The 13,874-nt window shown below is 37.4% G+C and overlaps 1 protein-coding gene across 2 annotated transcripts in view; it reads right to left on the reverse strand.

The window, feature by feature from the left end:
- bmp1a (bone morphogenetic protein 1a) overlaps positions 1-13,874 on the reverse strand; it is a 62,184-nt gene that overhangs the window by 11,737 nt on the left and 36,573 nt on the right. For both annotated transcript variants that reach the window (XM_034306648.2, XM_034306647.2), the window contains exons 7-14: positions 13,674-13,798; positions 9,734-9,849; positions 7,797-7,899; positions 7,592-7,708; positions 6,209-6,354; positions 4,918-5,113; positions 4,035-4,160; positions 533-693 (exon numbers count right to left, since the gene is read on the reverse strand). In XM_034306648.2, coding sequence (XP_034162539.1) covers positions 533-693; positions 4,035-4,160; positions 4,918-5,113; positions 6,209-6,354; positions 7,592-7,708; positions 7,797-7,899; positions 9,734-9,849; positions 13,674-13,798 — 1,090 coding nt within the window. The remainder of the gene's footprint in view (positions 1-532; positions 694-4,034; positions 4,161-4,917; positions 5,114-6,208; positions 6,355-7,591; positions 7,709-7,796; positions 7,900-9,733; positions 9,850-13,673; positions 13,799-13,874) is intronic.

Here is a 13,874-nt window from a genome sequence, read left to right on the forward strand (position 1 = left end):
TGATGTTCATGTTGATGCTGCATAGCTATCCAAGAAACACAGCTTTGGAATTTCTCTCATGCCTGTTTCATCCCTTTAACCTTTATTGTCAGAGTGTAAAATTAGTCTTGAACTTTTAAACATATTTTAAAATGACATTAAAACACCTACCCTTTGACTTCCATTTTTTTTCCACATATGCTACCAGATGAAGTGGATAGAGATTAAGATCATTTTAAAAAAGGTAAATTAACAGTAGTCAATTTCCCATCAATATGAGCTGTTCTATGACTTTACCCTTGACATTTTTAAGCCATAATGAATCTGACATCTCTTCATTCTTCATGCATTCTCATGATCTTATCATTAAAAGTCTGTTCACATCACTTCCTCTGTATCTCTTTTTGCTCCCAAACTCCACTGAATTCTCCCATGGATATATTTTTGAACACTCGGTGATCCTGCCCTTGAGACTAAGTGCCCAGACCACTGACTCTGAAGGAAATGAAGCAGACAAACCCACCCCATGGCGAGACAAAAACCTAGCACTCACATCATTGCCCTCGGTCTCGAAGACGTCGAAGAGCAGCGTGATGCGATACTGTGTGGGTGCCACCAGCTGCCAGACGCAGTTCTTGTTTGGCGGGTACTCGCGTGGCCAGCCGGGACTCGTGATGGAGCCGTTCAGCTTGGTGATGAAGCCACCGCATGCAGCTAGAGGCACAAACAGAGAGAGATAATGTGTCAACACTTGACACGTCCACAGCAAACACACTCAGATGCTTCATTATCTTGCCAGCATACACACCAGGAAAAAAATGGAAAACAGATGTCTGTAGATCTGAATCAGTAAAAACACATTAGGTGACAAAACACAACACAACACAGGAACAAAACATGATGGAGTCTGCAGTTATAGGAAAATAATGCAACCCTAGGAAAGGCAGAATTACCATTACCACCCTGAAGTTGATTATTTTCCAATAAGAGTGTGTCTAGAAAAGTTTCGTTCCATTTACACCACAGCAATTTACCAATGATTACAAGTTGCAATTTACTGTTAACTGTTCATAGCTCCATTTCATGTTGTGGAATGTCTGTGAGACAAGTTAATTCCTGTTATCACTTATGATATAGCATCTATAAACAGCTGTTCCTTCACCAACCTCTCTTTTTCCCCTCTTTCTTAAGTGAGTAAGACAAAGAAACGCAACTGGAAAGCACAAAGTGCTCTGTCCTGAAGACTTGGGAGGAAACATGCTGTTTCAAAGCACGAACACTGGAGACTCCTTCCATAAATGTTAAATAAATGTCTCCTTACAGAAAACATCATCTTAACAATAATACATGTTTATGTCTATCACACAAGTCCTGCCATACAAGTACTCATTAATATAAATGATTAGTATAGGTGATTTGAATTACAGCTGGTACTACTGTCAGAGCTACTGTTAGAGAAAATTAATCAACACCTAATCAACGCCTAATCAACTGACCAATCAGAATTGAGAATTCAATAGCGCTGTGGTACAATGAAAGATAAAGCCCTTGTGAAAGAGAGGGAAAAAAATGAGAAATGAGATTTTATAACAGTACAGCTTGCAATAATGAGAAATTGCTGCAGCACAGAATGTGTGTGAAACATGGCAAGTGCTCGAGTAGAAATTGTCCTCAGAGGTGGCAATGAAAACACAAGCCAAGACAAAACAAAGGCAAAGAAAACTGCTTGATATGAAAGCTATTATATATAAAAATGCATACATATAAATCACTGCTTTTTAACTAAATCGTCAAGCTATTTGATCCTGTGTTAATCAAAAGCTATAAAGCAATCCTTCCTCAGGCATCTGAACTCAACACAGGGAAAAGCGTTAATTTGCCGTCTGCTCCAAATTAATCAGTAGGTAACACCCTGGACATCCATCACGGACCACGCACAGAATGGGGATGAGAGGCGTTTCCATGGTTACCACCATGCCACTCAGAGATGCCATCAGACAGCGTATGCCTCAGAGGTTTAACCACATCTACATTTAGCTTCAGACTGACCTGACAGCTTCCTTCTGTCTTACAGCGACTGGTGTTTCTGCTAACGCAAATATGCTTCATCTATGAAGTGATAGAAGGCTGATTCTGCACCAAGGTGCTGCTAAATAGTCGACTTTGACATTACAACAAGATCATTACAAATAAAGAAAATAGACTGATTTAAAAACTGGGATTGACTATCATTTAATCACTTTAACCTAAGGATTCAAGACTGAACCCTTTTTCTGAGGTGTATTTTTTTTCTCCTACAATGTCCGTATTTAAACATAACACAAAACCCCATCCGTTAAATTCCTGACCCAAGATAAACACATTGTTCACCTTTATAGTTTTATCTAGAAATAATATGTAGAAAGGCTTCACATGAGATGGGTTTTGTAATACCATTAAAATGACTTAGAAAGTAACTAAGGAACTTGTATCACAGTGTGTGAGACCTTCAAGACATGACAAACTGGCTAAACGCTCCCATTCCTACTAAAAGGACAGATGTGCAGTAAATATGTTCTGGCCACTAGGGGCAGTGTGTGGTCACGTTTCAAGAGGAGAGAATGGAAACCGAGAACTTGGTGCATTTGTGAAAAGAAAAGAAAAAAAAAAAAAAGTTAAATGGTCATTTTTAAAAATTAAGCTCTAGTAGGAAGTTATATTGGATAGTTATTTAGTTCTATTATTCAGTTAGTTACTTCATACAGTACAGTAGAGTCATGTCCAAACTTTCTTACAGGGCAGATAGAGAAAAAAATATCGAGTTACAGAAAGCATTATTAAGGCTGCTTGATTGCTATCATTACATTAGATTTCAAATTAAATTACTAGTTCAATAGGTGTTTTAAGCACTTAAGAGCAATACTTATAACCCTCTATTACAGCAGCTGATTCCTGATCATATAAACACACACCTTCCTCTGACCTTGGTTCAGTCACCAAGCTTGTGATCTGTCTTCTTTTTGCTGAATAAGCTCAATAATATAAACATAGATAAGCCTGTAGACTTAACCTCTATGACAGTGTAAAGAGGTGACTGACATTACATCAAGAGGTCTACTTTCAGATTTGTTCCTATGTGTTAGAAACTCCCAGTGTTCATCTGTCCATCACGAAGTGGCGTCAATGTCGACACCCTGAAGTTGACCGTTTTTGTATAACAGCATATCCTGAAGTGTTTCATTCTTCTTATAGTAGTGTTTTATTCTTCTTAATCAACATGTACTTTTTATCTGTTTATACTTGCATTCAACGTTGTAGAATGTCAGCGAAACAAGCTCGTTCCTGTTATCCCTTGCGTTATAGCAGCTATAAACAGTCGTTCCCTCATCCCTCTCTTTTCTATATCTTGAAGTTAATATGACAAAACGCAGCTTATCATTTTACTGAAAAAGTACAAACTGCTTTGTCCTGAAGACTTTCCCATGGTGAGAAAACTTACTGACTGTTACAAAAGCTCTGATAACGGAGACTCCTTCCATAAATGTTAATTAAATAAACATCTTTTTACAGAAGTCTTCACCGTATTTCAGTTCATTTAGCTGTCTTTTATTAGTCTTGGATTATGATTATGTGGTGTGTGTGGCATACAAGTCCCTGTGTACATTGTTACTTTAGAAGCATTAGAACAAGCACAGTAACATACTAATTGGACTGTTGTCAGAGCTGCTGTGATAGAAAATTAATCAACACCTGCTGACCAATCAGATTTGAGAATTCAACAGCGCCGTGCTTTAAATCAGGATTATTATATTGTGTGATATAAACGACGACCGTCTTTAAACTATTTCAAATTTTGAGGCATTCAGGAGAATGATTTCTTTGCATTATCATTAGGAATAAGCAAAAATACTAAGACGCCAGTTTACTTGGTTACTTCAGGAGTATGCGAAAGACAAAAAGGTTCATTTGGGATACAGAAACCAAACAAAAGAGGCTTTTCTTTGTCGTTTACAGTTTGACAGTGGACATATGGTACTAGTCAGCCATATTGAAGCTAGTAGTCATGGTGCACTCACCCTCACAGCTTCGTTTGTCTGCGGCCAGCTCAAAGCCTGGATCACACGCACACTTATAACTGCCTAGTGTGTTTACACAGCGTTGCTCACAGCGACCGTTGTCTGGCCTTGAACATTCGTCCATCTCTGCATTAAAACCCACACATCAAGATGAACATAAAGTTAGCAAACTGCAAAGCAAAGTGAAAGATAAAAACAACGTCTCTGTACAAGTTTGAGAAGTTTGAACCGAGAAAAAGAACACAATGAGGCGTGCTGTTATATGAAAGTAATCAATCATGGGGTGATGTAATGCAGCGGAGTTACTATTACCACCCCAACGTTGATTATGTTCCAGTAACAGCATGTCCTGAAGGGTTTAATTCCTCTTATAACCTCAGCAATTTAACAATGATTACATTATTTATTACTTAAAGAACACATCATACTTTTTTATCCATTTATAGTTACAGTTAATGTTGTTGAACATTCTCAAAATGAGTTAGTTCCTGTTATTCATTATAACAGGTAGAAAACAGATGTTCTCTCACCAGCCTCTCTTTTTCTCTTTCTCGAGTTAATAACACTAAACCTGACCAATCAAAACTGACAATTTAACAGCACTGTGGATTGTACTAAATGATATCATTGGTCATTTTTTTAAAAATTGTCTCCTTTAAGAAAAAAAAAACAAAAACAAAAAAGAGACACAACAAATCTGCAGACGTATGCTGAAAAAAATAAATAAATAAACAATATTAGCTTCACAGTAAATGTGCTTTATTTAATGAACTCCACTGAAGCTAAGAGTAAGTAAGAGAATGTGAAACACAAACATCAGCACGCCAATCAGAACAGATGTGACAGTTATGTCTGGCATTAGGATGCATTTTCAAATCCACACCTTTGAAGAAGTTGGCAGCGAATCCAGCTTTGTTGACTGAGCCATCTGACACAAACTTCATCCACAGCTGGTTCGAGCTGCTCTTGATATCATCCGGCTTGTCGTATCCACAGAAGCGGCCCAGAAGTGGGCTGTTTTCCGAGTTGCCATCACGAACCTCTAGGTAGTCATAAGCACAGCTGTCGTGCCTCTCAATCTGAAGAAAAGAGAAGAAAAAAAAAAAAGAAAATGAAACTGTTATAAAAGGTAAAAATGTAATACAGCAACTGATGATCACAATCAAAATTATTTTCTTTATGCGTCATATAATGCAAAATTTATATAATGCTTTTTTTCTTTTTTTTTTTACTCTAGTCAAAGCCACAGAATATGAACAGCCTGTGCTCGTAAACTGAGGATCATGTGGAGCTTTGTCTTTATTTGCACCAGCTGGTTGGAAGCAGGACCAAACCTAAAGCAAACCCCAAGACAGTCTGCTGGAACGAAGGAGTGGAATCAGTGGGACGAAGCATGGAGATGAGACGAAAGCAAATGAAAAGCTATGCTTACTGTTAAGTAAGCCTCTTCTACCACAGCAATTTGCCAAGTGTTAACATTTTTCATTTATTAATGCACAAACTGTACATTTTATCCATTTACAGTTACATTAAATTGTTGTAGGGCATTGCAGTCATTCCCTCAGTCATTCCCTCAGTCACTCCCTCAGTCATTCCCTCAGTCATTCCCTCAGTCATTCCCTCACCAGACACTCTGTTTTTTCTCTCTCTTGAAGTTAGTAAGACCAAAAAAAAGCTGCATGTTACTGAGAAACCAGAGAAATGCAGAGAATTTTCCATGGAGGAAAACTTACTGTTACAAAGCGCTGACACTAGAGACTCCTTACATAAATGTTAAATAAGTTTCCTTACAGAAAATCTCACCATATCAATGATTATATATTTTTCCCTGTTTCTATTACTATAGAAACAACAACATATTAGAACGAGGGTGTTCATATAAAACTTTGATTTGAATTACAGCCAGGACTATTGGCAGAGCTGTTGTTATAAAAAAAATTAATCAACACCTTCTGACCAATCAGATTCAAGAATTTAATAGTGCTGTAGTATAAGCCACCCGATAAAATATCTTCCAACCAGTTTAGTCAGTTCAAAATAATCACTGATCGCTGGAGAAATAAAATATAAAAAAAATGAATGATAGTCTAGTTTGAAATAAAAGTATAATTCCAAAATGATGTTATAAAGCAAAAAAGACATGTTTATTAAGTATTTATAACTACATTACTTACTTCGAAGGACTGGAAGGTGAGGCCTACATGGTAGCCCTGAGCAACAGTGATCTTCCACACACAGACTTTATTGGGTCTGTAGTCATCTGGGTAGTTAGGAGACTGGATCTGCCCATTATCCTTCTTCACTTCACCACCACAGATAGCTGAAAGGTAATACATTTATTCATTCATGTACATTTACTCTCTCAGCAGACGCTTTTATCCAAACCGACTCGCTGGCGACTTACAGAATCTGATCCAGCCAAAGAGAGAAGCAGTAAAGGGTTTGAAGGTTTTGCTCAAGGGCACAACACTGGTTCTTGGGTAGTGCTGGGAAATGAACTCACAACTTTCTGTTCAGTAGAACTGAAATTAAATTTGTGATCTAAAGCCAAGCTTCCATTTTAATGATGATTTATGTATGAACACTGAAGAAGACACAATACTAAGGGTGCTTTCACACAAGGATTTTTTTTTTTTTTTTCAGAAAACGCTCTTGTCGGAGCACCTTTTATCCTGATATGAAAAAAGGAGGCTCACAAGACAAGGGTGTAAAATAACAACAAGGAGACTCTTACAGATCCTTGCCTAGCTTAAATATAGATTCGATTTAATATTATCTGTAGTATAGATGAAATGATTCGACTCTGGTGATGAGGAGGTTGTCTGTCTTCGCTATAGCTTTGGAGATAGCAAATCGAGAAAAGAAGAGCTGCTTGTGCATCTTGACCAGCGAATAAATAGTATATGCCCCAAATATACATGTTGTTATTTTTTTAGTTGCACTGAAATCTTGGAATATTGGCAGTGACTATTTTCTATTCAACTCATAAATCACCTCGTAGTCACACATTAACAAGACTGATTTTTCATTAGCACTCGTTCCTGCATGTTTGTTTTTCACGCTTGGCCCCAAAATTGCAACCTGATTGGTCAGGAGGTACTGTATTTATTTAAAAAAAAAAAAAAAAAAAAAAAAAGTTTGATGTCATTCTGTACTTTTCTGAAAAGTTGCACTTTTTAAAACCACTGTGACAAATTAAGTATTACATATATTTACATTTCCTTTTCTTTTTTCCTGTTTCATTTTTGTCTGCTAACAGATACACCATTTCCTCAAATGACACAAAGATTTTTATATCTGTGTTTGTACTGGGGGGAAAAAATATACACATTTTGGGTCTTAAGGAAAAAGGACTGAGTGTTATTATCCATATCCATATTACATAGATATAGAGATGAAGGCAACAGTTAGAGTCCATCTTGTATCACTGGGGTAATTTTCTATTTAAATTAAATTATTCTATCCATCGTATGAGAGTATTTTATTCCGTTTCAAAAAAAATAAAATGGTGACGTTTGTGGTGGAGCAGTTTTGGTGCTGCACAGATAGAAGTTTACCTTCATACACAGCTGAGAAGCCTTTGCCCACCCAGTTACTACTGCTCCTGAACTCGATCCACAAACGACTGTCTGTCGAAATGATCGGCTCAGGAAGCTTGTCTCCACAGAATCGACCTGAACATGCAGACAAATTTATTACACCAAATTAACCACTTTGAAATCATCCAGAATAGTCTAAGAGTTTATGTTACATAATATGGACCTTTGAGTGGGGCTTTCCTCCAGTATCCATCTCTGATCTCCACGTGATCATACCAGCACAGATGACTCCGATATAGATCCATGGAGGTGAAATTGAGAATGATCTAGAGGGAAAAATAATGTCAGTTCACTAGAAATTACACTCATAGCCTGATGTTCGGATTTCCTGCATAACAGCTCGTAATTTTTAATACCAATTTCCTGCTATACATCTGGTACATTCAGCATAACGGAAATTATCTGTACTCTTCCAGTGCTGCACCAGGACAAAAAAAAAAAAAACAATAGACTGTAATGTTACCTAGAATACTGCAAAGTGTGCTGTGATACTGCGGTGTATCAGCATTAATCATAGTAAGGTTTTAGACATCTTAAGCGAACTCGCTGTTTTTCCTGCTGCATTTGTTAAGTAAAATGTAATCTTTGAAGACTGACATCAATGTTAGATAGTAAAAACTTTATTAAAAATTGTTTTGGTGAAATATGTTTATGTTTTCCATTCTGAATTCCATTCTGGCCAAAACCCAGTTTTTTGTCATTCAACTGTTTTTCCAGAATTCAGCCACAGCAATATCCAATGGGCTTTCCCAAATCGCCACACATATGCGGCCTGCACTGCAACACTGCAATCATCATGTTTGTGTTGGTATTGTGAAATTTCATCATGATAAATGACAGCAATCCTGCAAACTAAGTTCGAACATTGTGGAAATTGGTGTCATCCTCTAAGAAAAAAAGCCCTGTTGAAGAGGTTACTAGGTGTGGAAAGAGACAAGCTGTTATTATTCTTTTTAATTTGTTGTTTTGTGGTATTTGGAAGGATGGGTGCAGTTGAGTTTGAAAGGCATTATGATTTTTCCCTTTGAAAATAATAAAGGGTCTCCTCCTTTTCTGAATATTGTTTTAGATACAATTTTTGAAATCAGATTATTTCTGAATAGCAGGGTGTGTATTCAGTAAAAGGCACTTATTAGCTGCAATGGAAGAAATCTAGCAGTAACTGGTCTCATTTATCAATCTTTTAGTAAAGGTGTTTAAATGTTTTCGTATGCCAAACCAAACTAAAAATTCCTGTCAGATTTACACAAGTTTCAGTAACGCAGATTTTCTTTGAACTCATGTGAATATGCTGATAAATGCAAATCACTTGTAAATTACAAAACTCCATAAAAGGCAAAGCTCACAGTGGTGAAAAAAAAAACTAAATGATGACTAAGCGGTGAAAGATCAGACAAATACTAACTCTTCTGCCCTTTATAGGGTGCCATGTCTTTTGTCCAACTTGAATATCCAATCTTATTTGTGTCGATTTATGGATTCGTCTTGGATTGATTTCTTTCAATTCATTATTATGAAATGACGAAGTTTCACAAAATTTTCATCACGTTTGTGTATGCCATTAAGTGATTTAAACCTGACAGCATAATTTGTATATAAAATCGCAGTAACTCATCGCCAATTATATGATTTGAAGCACATTAATCAAGGTTCACATTAGTGCATCTCCTTACATGTAAATTTACACAAACTCAGGAGCTCTTGTAGGAGCATTTTCTAGGAACCTGTTAGGAACTAAGCAGATTTTCATGAATGCCACCTTGCTTTTATAAATGCTCCAGAAACAGATTTACAAATAAATTTGTTCATATCCAGTTGGATAAATGAGTATGTGTAGTCGATGTCATTAAATTGTTTGTTTATAAAACTAAGCCATCAGTAGCTCCAACACTTCTGAGAACCTTCTGAAAGCATGACTGATTTTCTATACGCTCTAATTACTTACAAGAGGGCTTTATCCATCTTGTTAAATAAGAGAAGAAAATAATCCAAGACTCTCATATCGCTATTCACAAGATGCAGCAGCAGTAGCTCATTAAAAGTAAACACTACAGCAAGCACCTAATTAAGCAGATACACCAGTCTGTCTGGTATTTTCACCTTTTCTCCGGGCGTGACTGAGATTCTCCAGATGCAGTGCATATACGCTGAGTAGCCGTTGGGGAAACCGGGAGAGGAGAAGTTCCCACTGCTGTCCTGCAGACTGTCTCCACATCCTTAAAGAAACAGACAGAAAGTCTGGGTCAAAGGTGATTTATAATGCACATTTGAGAGGACAGGGCCAGAGAACAACATGCTGAAGTATTTATACACTGCGATGTAGCCAGTTGTCATGCGAAAAGATGAAAGGAGCCAAAAAAGATTATCTTGATGCCTAAACGGAGTTTTCCCCCACCCTCAGTATTCAGTCTTGCATGTTATGAAACACATGTGCTTTTAATAATAGAAGGTACACTACAAGTCACATTCAGTGTCTGCTCTCCTTAAATCTTAATATCTCATGCAGCATTACTGGAACATTAGTGTTATACCGCAGCATTGCAGAATACTCGAATCTGATTGGTCAGAAGGTCTTGATATAGTTTTATTTCAGCAGCTCTGACTGTAGCTCCATAATTTAAAGGATTATATTAATGCTCCAAGTCCTTCTAATGCTATAGTAACATCTAATTAAACTGGAGCTTGTATAGAGGATGCGCCACATAATCTTAGACTAATAATAAACAGATTTACAGATGTGTTGTAATTTAATAAAGAAAAGTATGATCAATGAGACTGTAAACTTTTCTTTAAGGAGATATTTATTTAACATTTAAGAAAGGAGTCTCCAGTATCAGGGCTTTGTAACAGCAAGCTTTTCTCTAACATGGAAAAGTCGTCAGGACGGACAGCTTTCCCGTTTCTCTGTAACATGACAAGCTGCACTTTTTCTTTCTTATTAACTTCAATAGATAGAAAAAAAGAGAAATCTGGGGAAGGACAACTATTTATAGTTGCGATGACATAAATGATAACAGGAATTTGTGTTTTGCAGAGGTTCCACAACATTCAGTGTAACAATAAATGGTTAAAAATACAATGTGGCATTCTTTAATAAATAATCATTGGTGTGCTAATAGTGGAATAATAAAAGACTTCATGAGGTCCTTTTACTGGAAAATAGTGGCAATAGTAACTCCGCTTCGCAATGAGCTCCATCATATCACCCTGTTGCTGATTATTTTAATAGAACAGCATGTCACCAAGTGTTTTATTCTTTAATTAATTAGCAGCTTTTTTCTCAATCCTGGTCCTGGAGTACCACCACGTCGCATATTTTGGCATTTTCCCTGCTCCCAACTCATCAACTCATCAGCTAATAAATAAGCTTGAATTACACGAAGTGAGAACTGGCAGAGCTGGAGGACGGAAAACACTAAAATGTCCAGGATGGAGGTCCTGCAGAAGCATGACTGAGAAACACGGAGATGATCCACCAAAAGGAGAAATGAAAGAAGCACTCGAAGCACAGCGCATCCTCTTTAAATATAGGAGCAAGAGAGCTATAAATAAATCCTCTCTAAGGAAAAGCACTGTACTGTACACGATGTGCTAGAGAATGAAAAACATGGCTGGCCATCCAGAGAACACAGAAACACTGCAGTTCCAGTTCATTTGAAATTAGAAAAATGTATACAGCTAATGTATAAAATAAAATATACTGTGTTGTTTTTTTAATAAATGAGAAAATGGACTTTAATCTGAAGGGCATCATGGATATGTTAATTATAAAAACAAGCACCAACTCAAATGAGTTCATAGAAAGCCTGAAAATCCATCATTTCATGACTGAAGCTTTAGAAATTCCCCAGCGTTCTCCCCCACCCTCCATCAAATCCACTAGGCAGCTCACAAATACACCTTGTTACTCAGTTTACACTCATTACTTTCCTACAAACGCGGCTCTGCGGTTGTATAAAGGCAAAGCCGCTGGGAGCCCATGCCTCTAAGGCGTATCAGTGAGGCCCACGATGTTTAAAACTATTAACAAGAGGCCTGGCAAGCCGCAGTGGTGTGACTGCCACGGCAAAGAATGCTGTGCAAAATATGGATCCGCCACACTACCAGGGAAGGTTTTCTTTTCCTTTTTCCATGGCCCGAGTGCCAGCGTCAGCCCGTCGCGCGCTACGCCACATCATCTGCTCTCACCGAGGCCGCAGACACAAAGTCATGTGACATGGTCACAACCTTTAAATATGGTGACCATTCATAGCACAAGGAACAGAAAATAGGTTACAAATGAGGCAAAATTAGGCACATAAATGCTTCCCCTTTTCATCACATCATGAAAAAAATCTAATTATAATCTAGTAGTGTTCTCAAGAACTGATCTGTATTTTATAGAAATGACTCTGCCACTCTACCACCATTAAACAAGATATATTTATTCAGTTAGCATATGCATAGCTTAAAATAAAAAAAATAAGAATAACAGACTATTAATACGCCCTAGGTTTCTGTTTTCTACCAAATCAGTGGATCATCATTCCTCATTGTTCCTCATTGTTGTTGACATTTTTGTACAAATATGTACTGAATTCAGCCTCGACAGATAGTGACATCGATGGTCTGTCATTTTTTCCCCCCACAGAAAGGTTCAGTACGAGGTCACATTCTTGCCACAAATTTTTAAGTTCCATGTCAAATTTAGAGTCAACGACTCTAACATGACTGAATATCCTGCCAGGGCATGCTGTCATAGGAAAATAATCAACAATGGGGTGGTGTGATGAACTCGATGCAAAGTGTTACCACCCAGAAGGTGATTTTCCCAAAGTACATTATTCCTCTTATACTACAAAATTTTCCCAATGATTACAATTTTTTATTCATCAAAGAATGACACATGATACTTTTTAATCGTTAATGCTGTGGAACATCCACCAAAAAAAAACATACTACTTCCTGTTATCACTTATGTCATAGCAGCGATAATCAGACATTCCCTCACCAGCCTCTCTCTCTCTCTCTCGAAGTTCTCCTGAAGACTTTCCCATGGAGAAAAACTCACTAACTGATACAAAACTTGAATTCTCCATATTATGAAAAAGATTTTTTATTCTGTTCATGTGAAGTACGAGTCCATTTGAATTCATTGTTACTACAGAAACTATAATATATGAGAATAAGCATTAATATAAACCTGTGATTTGCCTTACAGCTAGAACTACTGTGGGAGCAGCTGTAATAGAAAATTAACACCTTCTGACCAATCAGATTCGAGAATTCAACAATGCTGGAAGCTTTTAATCAAGCTTTTAATCAAATCGCAATCAGAAAAGGTAGACTTGAGCAGTTGGGGGTTAAGCATTATGTTTATGTCTTTGAAACATAAACCATTTCATAGTATGAAAAATTAGGCTAAATATATATCATCTTAAATGCCCTGTGACTCTCCTTTTTGACTTATAAGCTACACTGAGCACTCCGTTAGTATCTTCCATAAGGCATTTACGATGTAAATGGTTCTACCTTTTTGCACTTCTTTACCCTAAAGTGCAGCTGCACTCTATTTGCTTCTTTATCTGTAAAAACGAGGGATGGCAAACTTCCTGTGCTTGGCCAGTGTTTACTTGTCTTGCCCCAGGCCCGGGAGCCAAGGCGACCGTTGCCAAGATGCCCCACCACATCAATCGCAGACGCTCGACTATTTCCAGAGTAGGCAAACTGCATCTGGGAAACCTTGTCATGGGTTTTTCCTTTTTTTTTTTTTTTTAAGCTGAACTTGCTGCATGTTGCATTGTTCTGTACGTAAACATTTCTGGGAAGATCAGATGATAAACATGGAGGAGTGCCTCCTTTTTGTGTTGTGTACCATATGGTGTAAAGCTAACATGAAAGTGATAGTATGATTTTGGACAAGTTAACTCAAGAACATCCCAAGTTTTTTTTTTTTTTAAATAATCAGCAGGTCCATGCTAGAAAACATTCAGAGATCAATGATTCATTTGCACTTCCTTCTTTTTTTTACAACACAAGTTAAGAGAACCAGCACTCTTACTTGGACACTTGTAAAGTTTGCGTGCCTGTGCGATGTCTCCTTTGCTCAGCCTGGTTCTCTGGCCAATGGGGGGACGGACGCCGTTTATGTCATATCGTGGTAGAATGGTGTCCAGGAAAATCCCTCTGTGATTCAAAGAAAAAAAAAAAAAAGAGGAATGGAAAAGTCAGCAAAATGAGAAAGAGTGAGTCAGAAAAAAAC

The sequence above is a fragment of the Pangasianodon hypophthalmus genome, chromosome 8 (genome assembly GCF_027358585.1).
Source record: "Pangasianodon hypophthalmus isolate fPanHyp1 chromosome 8, fPanHyp1.pri, whole genome shotgun sequence".
NCBI lineage: Eukaryota > Metazoa > Chordata > Actinopteri > Siluriformes > Pangasiidae > Pangasianodon > Pangasianodon hypophthalmus.